Below are 18,226 nucleotides of genomic sequence, written 5' to 3'. Positions count from 1 at the left end.
ACAGCAGCATTAAGATTGATGGTGCTTTTCTGACTCTGCACCAAGAACCGCCGCTCAGAGGCGCCGGCAAAACTGCCTTGCCGGTCACAAGAGTGGCGGTAGCGACCCGTGGGGCTCCTCTGCTGGGAATCTCCTGGTGCATGAGCAACAAGAATTCATCTGAAAGTGTGGCGTCCTCTCGTTCTCTGCGCTTTCACTGGGAGCTACAGTCCCGAGCTGCTAGTGATCAGCCATCTTGGATCTCTCTCGGGAGGTACTCTTAAATTTTTTATATTGATTCAGAGCAATTTTTTCTTCTTTTTACAATATCCATTGTTCTTGTTGACGTTGAGTCACTCCTCACAAGACCCTTAAGAGTTCTGATTCACTCACATCACCCAAAAGGGACTTAATTTTGTTTGGAAAATATAAAATCCACCTCTGGTGCACGCGTGTGTGTGTGTGTGTGTGTGTCTGTGTCTGTCTGTGTGTGTGTGCTTATGGTTAACCACAATATTTAGTTAACCAAGTGATCCTCTTCCCTGAACACTCGGGTAAATGGGAGGTATTGTAATGGCCTTGGTCTAACTTTGCTGCCCTGCCTTTAGGATTAGACCAAAGTCAATGCTGATAACAGTTGTGGAATGCTGCCTGGCCCTAACAGCTCTGGCCCCTTTGTGGTTTTTTGGAAATATTACTCCTAACATTTCTAGACATGATAATGAGTTTTGTTAGTGAAAGTGCCTGGTGACTACAGCCATTGTCTGCTGCCCGGGAGGCACTTAGAACTTCCTTGATGACACTGTTGTACAGATGCCACCCTGAATGTGGACGGGCTTTGTGTTTTGTGTTTCAGTGATGTCTTGGTGGTAGAGACACTTGCTTTTCAGTGACTTTTCTACCCATCCTGTTGCCCCTCCTTTTCCCCACATAAAAACGAAAGCGAAGCCATGGCGCCCTGAGAGAATTGGAGAGCATCTAATCTAACCTTTTGTAAGGAATGAAGACCTGGAGGTGCCCAGAGGTGACTCCCAAATTGTAGACCATTTATTGGTGATGCTAGGACCAGAACCCAAGACTCCACAGTGCTTGCTCCTTTGATATCCCTCTGTCAACACGGACCTCTTAACTTTTAAAAACTTAGTGGAAGTTTTTTTACTTAAGGTCAGGAGTTCAAGACCAGCCTGACCAACATGACAAAGCCCATGGACCATTGTATGTCCATACATGCATGGACCATACAAACATGGACACTTAAGTGGACAACTTGATCAGTTGCCACAAAGTGAGTCCATCAGTGCAGCCCCTGAGGTCGGGGAGCAGAGCAGTAGCATCCAGAGGCTCCTATTCACCCATTTACTGCCCTGTCCTACCTGCCCGAAAGGAAACAGCTTTGTTAACCATTGAACACTATGGATGTAAAGGCTGCTGTTTCGAACTTTTGCACATGGGATCATGGAGGGTATGCTGTTGGGTGAGTCCCCTGGTGGAAAAAGGAGCATGTTCATGTGCTAGGTGTAAGGCATGAGCGATGATGCCTGGGATGTGGCAGGTGCCCCCTGAAGCTTAGATGCCCTGATAGCTGTCAGCTGTGCGGTGGCTAGCCAGCTGAATGTTATCTACCCCGCACTAAGACAGGTGCATTTTCTGGGGATGCTGGAAGGTGTTATGTATATTCTTTCAGTAAGGTATGAGTTGATAGCCTGACTTGCTGAATATTAGTAGAAACTTCAGGTCTTGGCCCACCAGGGATTTTGGATAAACCTCCTGTTTATCAATAGTAAATCAGTTTGATTCTGTGAAAATAGAGTATAATTCCTGAAGAAGGAAGAGTTTGTTTTAATAAACCAGTGGTTTGTCATGTCTTTGTACTACATATAACAGGATGTTTTGTTTTGTTTTTTTTGGAGCAGAAAGTTTAATAGGCAGAAAAAAAGGAGAGAGGAGAGTAGCTCTCAAGAGGTGTCTGAAAGGGAAAAGCCTAACAGGTTGTTTTTGAGATGGAGTCTCGCTCTGCCGCCCAGACTGGAGTGCACTGGCGCAATCTCCGTTCACTGCAACCCCCGCCGCTTGGGTTCAAGCAATTCTACTGACTCAGCCCCCTGAGTAGCTAGGATTGTAGGTGCCTACCACTGGCTAATTTTTGTATTTTTAGTAGTTACGGGGTTTTGCCATGTTGGCCAGGCTGGTCTTGAACTCCTGATCTCAAGTAATCCATCTGCCTTAGCCTTCCAAAGTGCTGGGATTACAGGCATGATCCACTGCTCCCGGCCCTGACAGGTTGAGTACAGACTCTGAGAGTTGAAGTGTGTTGGATTGATTGGTGTGGCATTTTCTAGATGAGGGAAAGGAGACCTTGGTCCTCCATTTTCTTGGTGAGTAAAGCCGTGAGTTGTCCAGGCAGCTGTGGGGAAGTGGAACGGTGGGGCAGGGTGTTGCTGGCTGGGACAGCACCTAATGAGGCATGCTTAGGACATTCTCAAGGTCAAGACCAAAGCCACTTGAACAGGTGTGCATGGCAGCTTTTGAAGCAGTTTTCTAGCATGGGATTCTAGATTACTGGCTACCAGGCTGTAAGCCTTGCTTTCTGGCTCCTTTCTGGTTCTGCCACCAGGAAGGAGGGTCTGGATATTCTTCAGATCAATAGATCCATGGAAGAGAGTACTAATTAGAATTACATTGCCCTGTTTGCCTTTTTTTTTTTTTTTTTTTTTTTTTTTGGGAGACAGGGTCTTGCTCTGTTACCTAGGCTGGAGTGCAGTGGTGCAATCTTGGCTCACAGTAACTTCCGCCTTCCGGATTCAAGCAGTTCTCATACCTCAGCTATCCAAGTATCTGGGATTAAAGTGTGTACCACCACACCTGGCTAATTTTCGTACTTTTAGTAGAGACGGGGTTTCACCATCTTGGCCAGGCTGGTCTCAAACTCCTGACCTCAAGTGATCTGCCTGCCTGGCCTCCCAAAGTGCTAGGATTACAGGCATGAGTCACCACACCTGGGTTTTTTTTTATTTTTATTTTTTATTTAAAGGCTTTAAAACAATGATGATAAATACAGTGGGATGAAGATATTGTCTGCTGCAGAAGTGCTCATTGCTTTATTTTTTATTACATGAAGTTCCAAAACATAACTTTGTGGCGTTTGTAATTCTGTATTTTGGGACAGGATGATAATGTGGAGTGGAAGTTTCACATTATCTCATTGCTGACAGTAGCTGTACGACCTTGGGCAAGTTGTGTAAACTGTATTTCATCATTTGTAAAGTGACATTAATCATACCTATTTCACTGGGTTGCTGTTTGGCTTTAATAAATTATGTTATTGCAGGAAAGGGCTTAGTACTGTTTGTTGCTGTACCACTAATAAAAATAATGTATTGTCAATTTCTGTGTTCCGCCAGCACAGTGACCCATTTTCTGCTCTTGCTTTTGGGATTTCCTTTGGCGTCTTTCATTTCAAAGGATGTTGTGAGTTTCACAAAATTAAATGGACTTAATTAAAAACATATGTGCTGGGTATAATTAGTGAGTCAGGAAAACAAGCCAGGGTAGGTAGACAGCAGTTAGGAGGAAGTTGGCAGGCAGTTCATGCTCTAGGTAGCCAGACTAGGTTTAGCTGTAGGTGATCTTGACATCAGAGCAGCCTAGCAGATCAGAGCTGGTTCCTGGTAACCTGAACGCTTGGATCTAGACCTGTTGTCACTAACCCTGGGCCTGAGGTTGTCTGTTCCAGAGCCCTAGTTTGGTTTCCCCATCTGTAAATGGAGGTGAGCTGTTAGGTAATAGATGGATGTGGGAAGCAAGGTCAATCAGTGGAATGGAGTGTAGAGTACAAGGTTTGTCCCTGTCACTGGTGTCCCCAGGCCCTCCCCAGGCACCCTGGTAGCAGCTCCCTGAGAAGCTTGCAGAGGTATATACCATGTGTGAATTCCTTCTGCCTTTTTTTTTTTTTTTAAAACACAAATAGTAGTATATTCTCCTGACTGTCTTGCTCATTGCTCCTTAAATTGTGAAACATTTGAAAAGTGGAAGTGTGATTACCATGAACACATGTGTACACAACACCCAGGTTAAGAAGTGGAACCTGATGGCCCAGCTGCCCCCATAATCAGCCACCTTCCTGGACTTGTTTTTCATGCCTCTTAGGTCTTTTGACTTCCATACATGTAACTGGAAGCTTCAGCAATGTGTATATAGTATTGTTTTGAATATTGTAGACATTTTGCAAAGATTGTATACAATAGTCTTTCCCTTTATCCTTGGGGGATAGTTGTTCCAAGACCCTCAGGGGATGCCAGAAGCTGTGGTTGTGACCAAATGTTACTTATATATACTATGTTTTTTCCTATGCATACATACCTATGATAAAGTTTAGTTTATAAATTGGGCACAGTAAGGGATTAACAACTAGTCACACAGATCAATTAAAACAATATCATATCATAAAAATTATGTGAAGGTGGTCTTTTCTCTCAGAATACATTTTCAGACCACATTTGACCATGGGTAACCGAAACCGTAGAAAGGGAAGTTATGGTTAAAGAGAGACCACTGTATATTGTTGGGTTAGTTTTTTTGTTCTCCTAGGGATGTTTATCAATGTTGAAAACATGTAGATCACTGTTACAGCTTTTAGAATTTGTCTAGAAGACTTTCTGGTTTTTACTGGAAAGCTCCCCACAATATAGTATTCCATATATATCTTTTTTGTTTTGTTTTGAGATGGAGTCTTGCTCTGTTGCCCAGGCTGGAGTGCGGTGATATGATCTTGGCTCACTGCAGCCTCCAACTCCTGAGTTCAACCAATTCTCCTGCCTCAGCTCCCCCGAGTAGCTGAGATTATGGATGCGCGCCACCACAACTGGCTAATTTTTGTAGTTTTAGTAGAGACGGGATTTCACCATGTTGGTCAGGCTGGTCTCAAACTCCTGACCTCAGGTGATCTGCCCACCTCAGCCTCCCAAAGTGCTGGGATTACAGGTGTGAGCCACCATGCCCGGCCTATATTATTTCTATTCTAGTGATAGACATTTATTTAGATAATTTCTAGTTTTTTTTCTGTTACAAACAGCCTGCTTCTATAAAAATTGCTGTACCTGTCTCCTTGTGTACATGGAAAGCATTTCTCTAGGGGATATGTCTAAGAGCAGAATTGCTGAGTTGTGACGTAACTAGCAATTGTAGAATTGCTCTCCAAAATGATTTTGGCAGTTACCATTCCCGTAGCATGTTCAATTTCCAGTTACTGCATGCCCTTGTTAACATTTGATACTGTTAAAACTTGAAATTTTGCCAATTTGGTAGGAGTAAAATGCCTTACTGCTTTCATTTGCATTTCTCCTTTTGTTTTCTTTTTTTTTTTTTGAGGCGGAGTTTCACTCTCATTACCCAGGCTGGAGTGCAATGGCGTGATCTCGGCTCACCGCAACCTCCGCCTCCTGGGTTCAGGCAGTTCTCCTGCCTCAGCCTCCTGAGTAGCTGGGATTACAGGCACGCGCCACCATGCCCAGCTAATTTTTTGTATTTTTAGTAGAGACGGGGTTTCACCGTGTTGACCAGGATGGTCTCGATCTCTTGACCTCATGATCCACCCGCCTCGGCCTCCCAAAGTGCTGGGATTACAGGCTTGAGCCACCGTGCCCGGCCTCCTTTTGTTTTCTTAAATGATACATCCTGAAGGCCATTTCATGCTAACACAGATAGATTTAATTAATTTTTTTTTTTTTAAATTTGAGATAATTTTAGATTTACAGAAAAGTTACAAAGGTAGTATACTGAGTTCCTGTATACCCTTCACCCAGCTTTCTCTACTGTTAACGTGTTATATAACTATGGTACATTTGCCAAAAGCCAGAAATTAGTATCAGGATACTGTCACTAGCTAGATTGCAAACTTCATTTGCGTTTTTACCAGTTTTTCCACTAATCTCAGTTTTTGGTTCCTTGGTGTCCCGGTTTGCCACATTGCCCTTGGCTGTCGAGTCTCCTTAATTGATGGACATCAACGTTTAATAAAGTGGGAAGTGAATTCTAATGAGACTTGTACATTTAAAAATTGTAAATTCTGGCCACGTTTGGACAGATACTGCCTTTGAACAATTATTTACACGAGAGGAAACATCATGACTAAGATTGAAGAAGATGTAGAAAAAGTTCTTTTGCCCAGCATTAGTCATGTTACTTATGACTCTTTCAGTAGCTGTGATGGGATGGTGTTTCACGCGTGCAGGTCCTTTCTTCAGGCGTTGATACCAGAGGGCCATGTGACTTCCTATAACACTAGGAATAAAAAGAGGGTGTCTGCAAGGTCACCTGTCACGTGGTGCCTGGCCACCTCTCAGCACCTCTCCCTCTCTCCTCTCTGGGCTGCTGTCTGGCCTCCTGGCCCCTTCCTTGTTGGTGTTCAGAGATTTTCCGTTTTGAATTCCACCTCTCTGGATCATCTTCCTCCCTGGGTAACTCATGGGGCTTCCTGTCTCTGTGCATTTAGGTCTCTGCTTGATGTTGCCTTGTCTGAGTTCCCCATTGATCTGTCTGAAATAGCTGCCCCACCTTACCTTGCTTTATTTGTAGCACTCACCACTACCTGGCGTTGTGATGTGTGTGTTGTCTTGATTGCTTCCTGTGTCTGCAGCATGTGTCGCAGTTTTGGCACATGACAGGTACTCATCATGGATGGGTGCCGTGAGGTGTAGTCAAGTAGTCTTCAGCTGGTGAAGTATAGGCTAGTGTGCCTGAAACTTAATTGCTTAATAGTGCTGAGTCTTGGTCATGATTAGATAGAATATTATCTTTCATTTTTCTGAAATTAATTTTAAGAAATTGTTTTTAGGAGTTGAGAAATTAAGAGTGACTTTGGGTGCAAGTGAAGTGTTGACTTTTATAATAGTTTATGATAGTTTGGGACCTGCCCCTCCCAAACCTGTTGGGGAGGGTTCTATGTAGTGATCTAGACTGGGGAGCTTAATATGACTTGGATGTTCCTGGTGGCTCTGATTAGAGATAAATCTGAAAAGGGAAGCAGCTGCAAGTTGAGGAAATTGTCCCCCCCTCTTTTGGGTTCAGAAGTTGGTTCTGTAAATGTTCAGCTTGGAGACTCTCAAACTTTTGGTTGCAGGATCCCTATAGTAATTAGTTATTGAGGAACCCAAAGAGCTTTTGTTTACATGGGCTGTATCTATCAGTATTTACCATTTTATAAATTAAATTGGCAGTGTTTAAAAATTAATGCTTTGAAATGTTGATAAACCCATGATATGTTAACATGTATATGTTTTTATTGTATGCATTACATTTTTAATGAAAAAATGTTTTCCTAAACAGATATTTAGCGAGTGGCCTGTTAGACGTTTCTGCAGTCTTTTTAACACCTGCTGAGTCCTTACCTGCTTGTGCATTCAGTCTGTTGCAATGTCACGTCACATACGTCCGCAGAAACTTGATTGGACATTTGGGAGTCAGTGAAATGGCAACTGATGTCTTGGTTTTATTGTTATGAGGATTTTGCCCTCCCAGACTCCCTGAAAGAGTCTCTGAGACCCTCAGGGTTCTGGATCACACTTTGAGAGCCACTGGTTTAGCTGATTTGCAGAAACTACAGATATTATAATGGCTAACCCATTCGGAGATATTCTGCTTTTTTTTGAGACAGAGTCTTGCTCTGACACCCAGGCCAGAGTGCAGTGGTACAGTCTCAGCTCACTGCAGCCTCTGCCTCCCGGGCTCAAGTGATTCTCTTGCCTCAGCCTCCTGAGTAGCTGGGACCGCAAGTGTGCGCCACCATGCCTGGCTGTTTCTTTTTTCTTTGTTTGGTTTTGGTATTTTTAGTAGAAACCGGGTTTCAGTATATGGGCCAGGCTGGTCTCAAACTCCTGACCTCTAGTGATTCACCCTTTTCAGCCTCCCAAAGTGCTGGAACTACAGGTGCAAGCTACTGTGCCTGGCCATTTTTTGTATTTTTAGTAGAGTTGGGGTTTCACCATGTTGCCCAGGCTGGTCTTGAACTCCTGAGCACAGGTGATCTGCCTGCCTCAGCCTCCTGAAGTGCTGGTTACATGTGTGAACCACTGAGCCTGGCCCGTTCTGCTTTTTGTTGAACATTAATTTGTTTAATTCTCACATCAGCCCTCTGTGGTGAAAGCAACTAAATCGGAATTCTGGGGCAGTCTGATATCCTGCCATGACCTATGCTGTGGTCTGAACATTTCAGATTTCAAATGAAGGCAGTATTCCTATAAAGTATTAACTGAAGTCAAAAGTGACATTTATAGTAGACTCACACATATCTGGAACTTTTTTTTTGTTATTTGAGATGGCGTTCGCTTTTGTTGCCTGGGCTAGAATGCAGTGGCGTGATCATGGCTCACTGCAACCTCCACCTCCTGGATTCAAGTGATTCTTTTCCCTCAGCCTCCCAAGTAGCTGGAACTACAGGCATGTGCCACCACACGCCGCTAATTTTTTGTATTTTTGGTAGAGATGTGGTTTCACTGTGTTAGCCAGGATATTCTCTATCTCTTGACCTAGTGATCCGCCTGCCTGGGCCTCCCAAAGGGCTGGTATTATAGGTGTGAGCCACCTTCCTGGCCATATCTGGAACTTTTTAGTTAGTAAACAGTATATGAGACAAGTTCAGAATACTGAATTTCTTCAGTGAGAAATATTTTGAAATGAAATCTTTTTTAGCATATGATTATCTTCTGCAAATGTGCAGAGACCGGCCAGCTGGTTAGCAGGGCTCAGTGTGGGAGCCAACGCCAGTTTGTGTGGGTGCCTGCGCCGACTGCTGTGCAGCATGCTGGGGCTGCAGCGGAGCTTTCTCCGGGATCGGGAGCATGCAGAAGCTGCCTCTGACCCCTGCCTCTGCTTGCTCACCTGCTGGAATCTGGACAGTCCTGTCAGGGGCTCAATTTTTCATGGTTGTGGGTTGCCTTGTAATCTTATCTAAGGTGATTTAAGTTCTTCTTTGATCATCATCTGATACGTTGATGCTTTGGAAGAAAAGCTTTGTTAGGAGTTTTTATTGGACTACAGTGCCCTTGAATGAACTGATTAGGAATTTCCCCAAATTAATTAAGCCTCCATTGCATCACTCGTACAATCTGAGAAGACTGCATTCTTGCCCCCAGTCTCAGTCGTTACTGCACAGGGTAATTTCCCTCAGGACTCTATTGCCTTCTCTGTGTAGACAGATGTCCTGCCCTGGAATGATCTGCTTGTGGGGAAAATTAAGAAGCAAGGCAGTAGCAGCAGAGGAGAAGCAGGGAAGAAAGGACCTTTGTCTTTGTCTTAACAGTTTATTGAGGCCAGAGGTGATGGGATGTCAGCCTAGTGAGCTTAAGAGTTTATTGCTACTGATTTCTTCTGTGATAAGAGGACTCTCTGGACCTTATTTCCTCCAAATCAAGGCAGACTACCTCTGAGCGAATGCTATTCTGAATTATTCAGTGAGCTGTGTTTCTATTCTGCGCAGACTGTTTTCCAAAAGCAGCATTATCGATGAAGAAGAAACAAGTGCTCTTTGCCATAGAAGATAATTGTGGCATTAGCTGTCTGAGTAGTTAGTGTTGAGTGCATTGCATTATCTCCTGCCCTTAGGGAGAATTCCTCTGAGAAATGCCTGAATGCAGGACCTTTGGTAGAAGCTGCTCCACCCCCCTCCTCCCCCGGGGTTTTCCTCTCTCTGTTTCCTAGCAACCTAACTGTTGCCATGGTGCCGCCTTACCCAGGCAGCAGATCTGCTGCCCTGTGGAATGTAGGCCCTGATTGTTGGCTCTGGGAGACTGCATGCATTTTCTGTTACCTTTTTTTTGTAGCTAGACTCAATCTGTATTTAGCATGTTACTAAAATATTTAGAAGGAAAACAAATGTTGTGTGGCTAAAATAATGAGACTGATTGTTTCATCACATTCTAGGAAAGGTTGTCCTGTCATTCTAAGATTGCTTCAGAAAATCTTTGGTAATTATGTTGTGTCCTGGGCTAAGCCCCAGGAAAGACTTGTCATTGGGAGATCTTTCTTGTAAGTGTGTATATTAGTTGGGCTTAGGTTGGACCACAAACAACAGAGACATAGAATAATAATGGCTTCTCTCTTTCCCTCCCTCCCTCCCTCCCTCCCTTCCTACCTTCCTTTCTTTTTTCTTTCCTTTCCTTTCTTTCCTTCTGTCACCCAGGCTGGAATGCAGTGGGCAAATCAGCTCACTGCAACCTCCACCCCTTCCCGGGGTTCAAGTGATTCTCTTGCCTCAGCCTCCCAAGTAGCTAAGATTACAGGCACCTGCTGCCCGCCATGCCTGGCTAATTTTTGTGTTTTTTTGTAGATGGGGTTTTGCCATGTTCCAGGCTGATCTCCGTCTCCTGAGCTCAAAGTGATCCTCCCGCCTCAACTTCTCAAAGTGCTGGGATTACAGGCATGAGCCACCGCACATGGCCTTGAAATCTATGTCTTTAAACAAGGCTCATTGTTCTTAGCTCTCTTGCCAGGCCCTTGAACTAAGAAGTGAGTGTTAGATTTGCCCCGAGTGCTGTTCATGTCTTTATGACACATTTAATCAGAAATCTCAAGGAGGTCAGGCAAACATTCTAGGAACTTTCTTGGAGTTCAGCATACTGCCCCAGAGAAGGAAGTTGGTATTTGGGGGTAGGATGTGAGAGGATGAGAATAGAGATTAAAATTGTTTTGAGAAATAACTCACCAGAAAGTGGTTTTGGGTGGTTTTATTTATTAGTTATAAATACTGAAAATGTCATCTGCCTTCTAAGAAGGAAGATTTAGAGCTCCTTGGAGCTCTTTTAGTTCAGCTGACCACTGAAAGGATCCCTCTTACACAGAATTGCTCATAAGTTATTCGTTTTGTTTCTGCTTGGTCGCTTCCACTGTTGGTGAGGTCTTCGCCTAATGATACCACTCATTCTTTTTTTTTTTTTTTTTTGAGACTGAGTTTCACTCTTGTTATCCAGGCTGGAGTGCAATGGCGCGATCTCGGCTCACCGCAACCTCCGCCTCCTGGGTTCAGGCAATTGTCCTGCCTCAGCCTCCTGAGTAGCTGGGATTACAGGCACGCACCACCATGCCCAGCTAATTTTTTATATATTTTTAGTAGAGACGGGGTTTCACCATGTTGACCAGGATGGTCTCGATCTCTTGACCTCGCGATCCACCTGCCTAGGCCTCCCAAAGTGCTGGGATTACAGGCGTGAGCCACCACGCCCGGTTTTTTTTTTTTTTTTGAGACAGGGTCTGGGGTGCAGTGGCACTGGGGCACTGGAGTTCAACCTCCACCTCCTGGGCTCGAGTGATCCTCCCACGTTAGCCTCCCTAGTAGCTGGGACTATGGCGTCATGCACCACCACGCCTGGCTAATCTGTTCTCTTTTCTTTTCTTTTTTTTTGAGATACAGTCTTGTTCTGTTGCCAGACTGGAGTGCAATGGTGCAGTCTTGGCTCACCGCAACCTATGGCTCTCGGGTTCAAGCGATTCTCCTGCCTCAGCCTCCTGAGTAGCTGGGATTACAGGCACCCACTACCATGCCCAGCTAATTTTTGTATTTTTTAGTAGATTTAGGGTTTCACCATATTGGCCAGGATGGTCTTGATCTTTTGACCTCATGATCTGCCTGTCTAAGCCTCCCAAAGTGCTGAGATCACAGGCTTGAGCCACAGTACCGAGCCAGCATTCTCTTTTTATGCCCCTGGGTGGATGTTAAATGTATTGTTTACCTGGAACTACGGTCTACGTCCCTCCAACCATTGTTCAGCGATCTGTGGTCTGGAGCCACTCAGACCAGCTCCACTCCCAGGTAGAAGGTGGAAAGCTTTGTTCCCCTACTGGGAGATGACTCTGCATGTCCCTGAAACATTCCTTTTCCCATCACTCATCCCCATCCCTCCAGGGGACTCTCTGGGTGGGGCCCAGGGCCCTCCCCTCCCTGCTCTCTGGCCAGCAGCTCAGGGTGCTCAGTGGGTGTGTCTCTCCTGGTGCTGTTGGCCCTTGCTGTTCTGTTTTCCCTTTGAGCCTGCCCGACTTCTCATGGAACCTTGTTAGTGCCCTTTGCCCGTCTTGTTCTCTTGGACTGTGTTAGCCTCTCTTGGCTCTGGCTGTCTCCACTTCTTGTGTGGACATTTTTGAATTTGCCTTCCAGTGAGGGGCCTGCCGTTGGTATCTCCCACCTCCTTTTCCATTCTTCTGCCACCGTGTGCCTGGCTGGTTGGGACCCACACGTGAGCTTGTCCTGACACTCCCAGAAATCCCTGGAGCTTCCTGCAGTATCAGCAATGGGGTGAGCCCTTACCTTGGGGTGTGTGTGGCAGGTGAGGCCGTTTCCCGTGCACCTGAGAGCTGTTGGCCTTTGCAGCCTGGCTGCTGCTACTTCCCTTGGCTTCACTCCTGAAAAGGCAGGGCAGTTTCCTTTCCCACAAAGAACGACATTCCTTTGGAATGCTCTGGAATTCCCCACCCCCTCTCCACGTAGCCAGCCTTTTCTATCACCATCTTACATGTGCCAATTCCAATTTTGTTTTGAGGAGGGCTCCGTTAGCATTGCTTTGCTGCTCCCATTCCCACTGATGTGTGGGGTCATGCACCATTACTTAGATATCTATGTCCCTCCTGCTCTTGGGGGCAAAGCAAGCTGTGACTGTTCATTTGGTCTCCCGCATGAGGGCGCTGGGCTCAGTGCAGTCACCGGAGCTGGGAAACATGCCTTCATCTGGGTGGTTTTCCTGCTTGTGTGGAGGAAAACCAGCCTTGCCCATAGAGCTTTGTGATGAAGTCCACAGCTCGGGCTTGAGAAGCTCCTCAAGTCCTAGGAGGATTTTGTGTGTAATAAAGTTGCTGGGAAAGGTGTGATCCCCTCTCAGCAGATCCACTCTGGGAGTGGGCTTTAAGCCTCTCAGCAGCCGGGAGCTCCCCAGCGCCACCCAGCAGTGCCTACCCTGAGGACACGCAGTCTCTATGAACATGTCATCATGCTGCTCGTCCGGAGAGACTGAATCTGTTGCATACCACAGGCCGTTTTTGTAATATGCACCTTTATATATTTCGCTTGAAGTGGGAGGTAGAAGGTGGTGTCTTGCTAAGAAGGGAGTTCCTAGGAGTTGGAATTTATGTGTTACTTCCTGTGTCCTTGGAATGTGTTTTTTGCTGGAGATTGGCACTTTATAGGCATAGGGAATTCTCTACCATGCGTACCTTTTTGCCTCCAGTTCTGAGGTAGAGGCCTGCTGCCATTCACTCAGCCATGGATTGGGAACTGACAGTTTGTATTAGCTGGGTCAGTTTCAGATACAAGGGGCTGCCCAAGATTATTTGCAGTCCAGGATGGCCGGGCCAAAACAAGTGACAAAGTCATCATGGAAAACGATTACTGTTTCACATTCCTAGAGGAAGTAGGCAGCCTTACAGAGTATTCTCGTATGGGCCTGTGAGAGTGAGTGGTGTTCCGGAAACACTCTAGATTTTGGTTAGCTGTAGCTGGTTCCCTGCTGAGGAGGCTGGGTGGATGTTACACTGGACTGAGCATTTGTAAGAATGGGGCGTGCTGGTCACTTTCCCTCCTTTCGATGATGCCTCCTCCGTCTTGGCTCTGGTCTCCTGAGGTCTGAGCCTATCCTCTTCTGGCTTCCCTGTGTATCCCTCTGCCTTCCTCTGCCTAGAGACTCATTTTGGTAGCTTCCTGTTCATCACTTAGGCCCCTTCCTGATTTGGAGGTAAGGCTAGGCAGTGTATCATGGTGTCATCATGGGTGCTTTTCAGAGTCCTCAGGGCAGGGCCTGCTAGGGCGTGGTGAGAATCACCAGGTCTGGGGGGCTCCCATTTGTGCTGTCTTTGTGACTGCACAGCCCCCAGAGCCCCTACCCTCATGACTCCATTTCTGCCTCCCCTCCACCCCTCCCCTGGGGTTTACAACTGAGGCTGGCACCAGCTATGCTTGGCTACATTATGGGGTAACAGCTTTTGTGAGCCATCTGGGGAGCTTGATACTGATTTGCATCTGGCACATGTTTTTCCCTGGAAACCGGAGCCCAAACCAGCAGCCTTTGGAATGTGGCCCGCTTGGTTGAGGTTGCGAACTGGCTGTGTTTGTGATTTTGCTCCCAGGGGTAGGGATGGCTATAACCTGGGCAGCAGATGAGTAATTCATTTGCTTGTGTCTGAAGAGGTCAGGTGATCTCTTATTAGCTGAGCTTTGTGGGACTCAGTCTTTGTGTGAGTACTTGTGGTGGTAGTAATGAAAGAACGCACTTCATTTCTCTCCCTCTCCTGGAGGAAGAATGCTTACTGACCTATACAATACGTATTTTCTCTATGTGTGTTACCCATGTATGCAGAATTGGCTTACCAAGGGAAGCAGCATACAGCAAGATGCCTGAGGTTCTAAGTATGTTTCTCAGGTGATTGTGGGATTGTTTTTTTCTCTCAAACTTGGGCCAAGTATCGATTGCAGCAAAAGTTAGTTCAACCCTACTGAGATACCTGTTGGAGTTTGACCCTCATACCACCATCTTCTGTGTGTAGAAGATGTAATCTCTTGTTTCCCAGCTGAACAGTTGGGCTAGAAGTGAGGTGTGAGTCTGAGGATTCCCCCTGCCCCCCATTTTTTGGTTCTAAAATCAAGGACCTGTTTTAAGAAACATAGGCACTCTCAAGGCAGTTTATAAAATATTTTTAGGGCTGAGTATGGTGGCTCACTGTTGGAGTGCAGTGGTGAGATCTTGGCTCACTGCAGTCTCACCCTCGTGGCTTTATGCTGTTCTCCCAGTAGCCTCTCGAGTAGCTGGAATTACAGGTGCATGCCACCATGCCTAGCTAATTTTCTGTGGAGATGAGGTTTTGCCATGTTGCCCAGGCTGGTCTTGAATTCCCGGACTCAAGTGATCTTCCATCTCTGGTCTCTCAGAGTGCTGGGATTACAGGTATAAGCTACTGCAGCTGGCCATTGTTTTATGTAATAAGGATATCAGTCTTGTTTATTTTTTTTTCTTTTAAAAAAACTCTTCATTCTATAGCTGTTATTCTTTCTACAGAAATCAGAATCATCCTTGTATTTGAATTTTCTCCAGTCTTTTCTCCTGTGGTTTCTTTTGTTACTTATAAAAACATTTTAAGGTTATAAGGATTTAAAGTTCTTTTTTTTTTTTTTTAAGACAGAGTTTCGCTCTTGTTACCCAGGCTGGAGTGCAATGGCGCGATCTTGGCTCACTGTAACCTCCACCTCCCGGGTTCAGGCAATTCTCCTGCCTCAGCCTCCTGAGTAGCTGGGATTACAGGCACGCGCCACCATGTCCAGCTAGTTTTTTGTATTTTTAGTAGAGACGGGGTTTCACCATGTTGACCAGGATGGTCTCGATCTCTTGACCTCGTGATCCACCCGCCTCGGCCTCCCAAAGTGCTGGGATTACAGGCTTGAGCCACCGCGCCCGGCTAGAAAAGTTTTAAGTTGTTAGCCAATCGGGTTTTAGTTTAGATTGTGAGGTCTGACTCCAGCCAATGGAGATCAGACACAGCAGTAAGGACAACCCTAAATGCGTAAGAAATAAATTTGCGTATATTCCTTTGTTCTTTTTTTTTCTTTTTTTTTTTTTTTGATGGAGTTTCGCTCTTGTTACCCAGGCTGGAGTGCAATGGCACGATCTCGGCTCACTGCAACCTCTGCCTCCCGGGTTCAGGCAATTCTCCTGCCTCAGCCTCCTGAGTAGCTGGGATTACAGGCACGCGCCACCATGCCCAGCTAATTTTTTGTATTTTTAGTAGATACTCCCTGATACTGTGTAAAGGTAGTTGGAGAGGATGAAAGTGAACCAGATAAATGAGTCTCTTCCAGCCCTGGTGACTGTGACAAGCCAGCTTATTGACCGGGTTAGGCGTGCATCTGTGTGGCTAGTGTCCCATACAGTTGGGTGAGGGGCCGAATGGGGACATCCAACTCAAGGCCAGGGCTAGCCCTCAGCCCTGGGGAAATGAGTCAGGTGGATCTGGTTGCTGTAAAACGGGGCCCCCTCCTCACATTATTTTTCCTTTTAGCTGTAGCCAGCCCGGTCCTTGGGTTGAAAGAATGCAGCAGAGGCTCGGCAGTGTGGTGCCAGAATGTGAAGACGGCATCTGACTGCGGGGCGGTGAAGCATTGCTTGCAGACCGTTTGGAACAAGCCGACAGTGGTGAGTGACGCCCGCCCTGCAGTCCCAGCCCCAGCATTCCTCTGGGGTCCTGTTAGAGCAGCTGTAATTCACTGCCATATTGACAGGGCACTTTCTCTTGCCTGCTTTTGTTTGTTTCTCACTGTGACCCTATCTGGGAGGCAGGACCTATTGGTGAGTGTACCCATTTTCCAGCAGAGGAGATGGAGGCTCAGAGAGGTTAAGGATTCACTCCCGTAAGACTGCCTGGTTGCTGTGGCAGACAGGATGAGGTCCTCCATACCTGGTGCTCTGTGTACCCCACACTGCCTCCCGGGCCTCTGTGCAGATCCTACTTCTCATCCTAGACAAGGAGCCAGTGGGTTGGCAGTGCCTGTTTCCAGCACTGGGCACATGGGCGTGGCTCTGTCCTTGGTCACTCACTCCAAAAAGTGTATGATGAGCTTTTCAGGCACTTTCTGCCTGTTTGATATTTTGTTCTCCCTCCTGTCAAACAGGCAAACCGCTGATTGAGATCCTGGAGCACTTAAAATGGATTTCCAGGTCTAACTACACTGGAGAAGCTAGCACTGATTTTTCACCTAAACGATGCGAAATATAGCATATTAATGTGGGGCATGGTCTAAGGCGACAAGCCACGGGGGTGTTCCTTATGGTCCCGAGCCCTCTCAGAAGACACTCTACTGACCGTGCCAGCTGAATGCAGAGCTGCCGCCCTGGGCTCGCTCGGGGCTGTGCTGGCCACCATGTGGTACAGGCTATGTTTGAGCAGACTTCAAGTTCTAAAAAACTTGTTAGTGGCTGCTAGTGCTCCTGCTGTAAGAGAAGAAAACTTAGCATCATTTTTTTTTTTTTTTTTGAGACGGAGTTTTGCTATCTTGTTTCCCAGGCTGGAGTGCAATGGTCCGATCTCAGCTCACTGCAGCCTCCACCTCTGGGTTCAAGCGATGCTCCTGCCTCAGCTTCCCGAGTAGCTGGGATTACAGGGGTGTGCCACCATGCCCGGCTAATTTTGTGTTTTTAATAGAGACAGGGTTTCTCTTTGTTGGTCAGGCTGTTCTCATCAAACTCTCGACCTCAGGTGATCTACCTGCCTCAGCTTCCCAAAGTGCTGGGATTACAGATGTGAACCACTGCACCTGGCAGCACCATTCTTTTAGAAACAGTTTGTGAATTATTCGCTGGAAAACTGCCTTCTGTGGTTATACTTGCCCTTTTTTTTTGGAGACAGGGTCTGGCTCTGTTGCCTAGGCTGGAGTGCAGTGGTGCAGTCGTGGCTCACTGCAGCCTCAGCTGCCTGGGCTCAAGTGATCTTCCCACCTCAGCTTCCTAAGTAACTGGAACCACAGATGTATACCAGCATGCCCGGCTAATTTTTTTTATTTTTTGTAGAGATAGGGTTTTTACCATGTTGCCCAGGCTGGTCTTGAACTCTTGGGCTGGGGTCATCCTGCTGCCTCTCATAGTGCTGTGATTACAGGTGTGGGCTACCATGACAGGCCTGAAACTGCTTTCAGATTTGGTTTCTAATTTGCCTTGAGTCTTGTTTTTAATACTGCTTCCTGTTTCCAGGTTTAATGTGTGTCCAGTGAGGACTTTAAAACTTCCTTGATTGGCTGGTCTTGTCATGGCCCAGCCCTCTCTTGCTATGGCTTCATGCATAGTACCTTTGACTCTCTGTTTCCACAGATGCTGAGGGCAGTCTGGGGAACTTGAGCGTCCTGGGATTTTTTTTTTTTTTTTTTGAGACAGAGTTTCGCTCTTGTTACCCAGGCTGGAGTGCAATGGCGCGATCTCGGTTCACTGCAACCTCCGCCTCCTGGGTTCAGGCAATTCTCCTGCCTCAGCCTCCCAAGTAGCTGGGATTACAGGCACGTGCCACCATGCCCAGCTAATTTTTTGTATTTTTAGTAGAGACGGGGTTTCACTATGTTGACCGGGATGGTCTCGATCTCTCGACCTTGTGATCCACCCGCCTCGGCCTCCCAAAGTGCTGGGATTACAGGCTTGAGCCACCGCGCCCGGCCAGCGTCCTGGGATTTGGGTGCCCACGGGGGTCCTGGAGTTGATACCCAGTCAGATACCAAAGGATATTAGCCTGACTAGGTTCA

At 46.4% G+C, this 18,226-nt stretch overlaps 1 protein-coding gene and 1 non-coding gene across 2 annotated transcripts in view; both read left to right on the top strand.

Moving 5' to 3' along the window:
- PSAP (prosaposin) overlaps positions 1-18,226 on the top strand; it is a 40,555-nt gene that overhangs the window by 5,585 nt on the left and 16,744 nt on the right. The window contains exon 2 of the mRNA XM_003928624.4: positions 16,003-16,136. Within this exon, the coding sequence (XP_003928673.1) occupies positions 16,003-16,136 (134 nt within the window). The remainder of the gene's footprint in view (positions 1-16,002; positions 16,137-18,226) is intronic.
- LOC120367458 (U7 small nuclear RNA) lies at positions 4,598-4,657 on the top strand. The gene has a single exon (XR_005581842.1). It is a non-coding gene; the product is annotated as a U7 small nuclear RNA (small nuclear RNA).

The sequence above is a fragment of the Saimiri boliviensis genome, chromosome 12, assembly GCF_048565385.1.
Source record: "Saimiri boliviensis isolate mSaiBol1 chromosome 12, mSaiBol1.pri, whole genome shotgun sequence".
Lineage (NCBI taxonomy): Eukaryota > Metazoa > Chordata > Mammalia > Primates > Cebidae > Saimiri > Saimiri boliviensis.
This window is presented reverse-complemented; position numbering and strand designations above follow the sequence as displayed.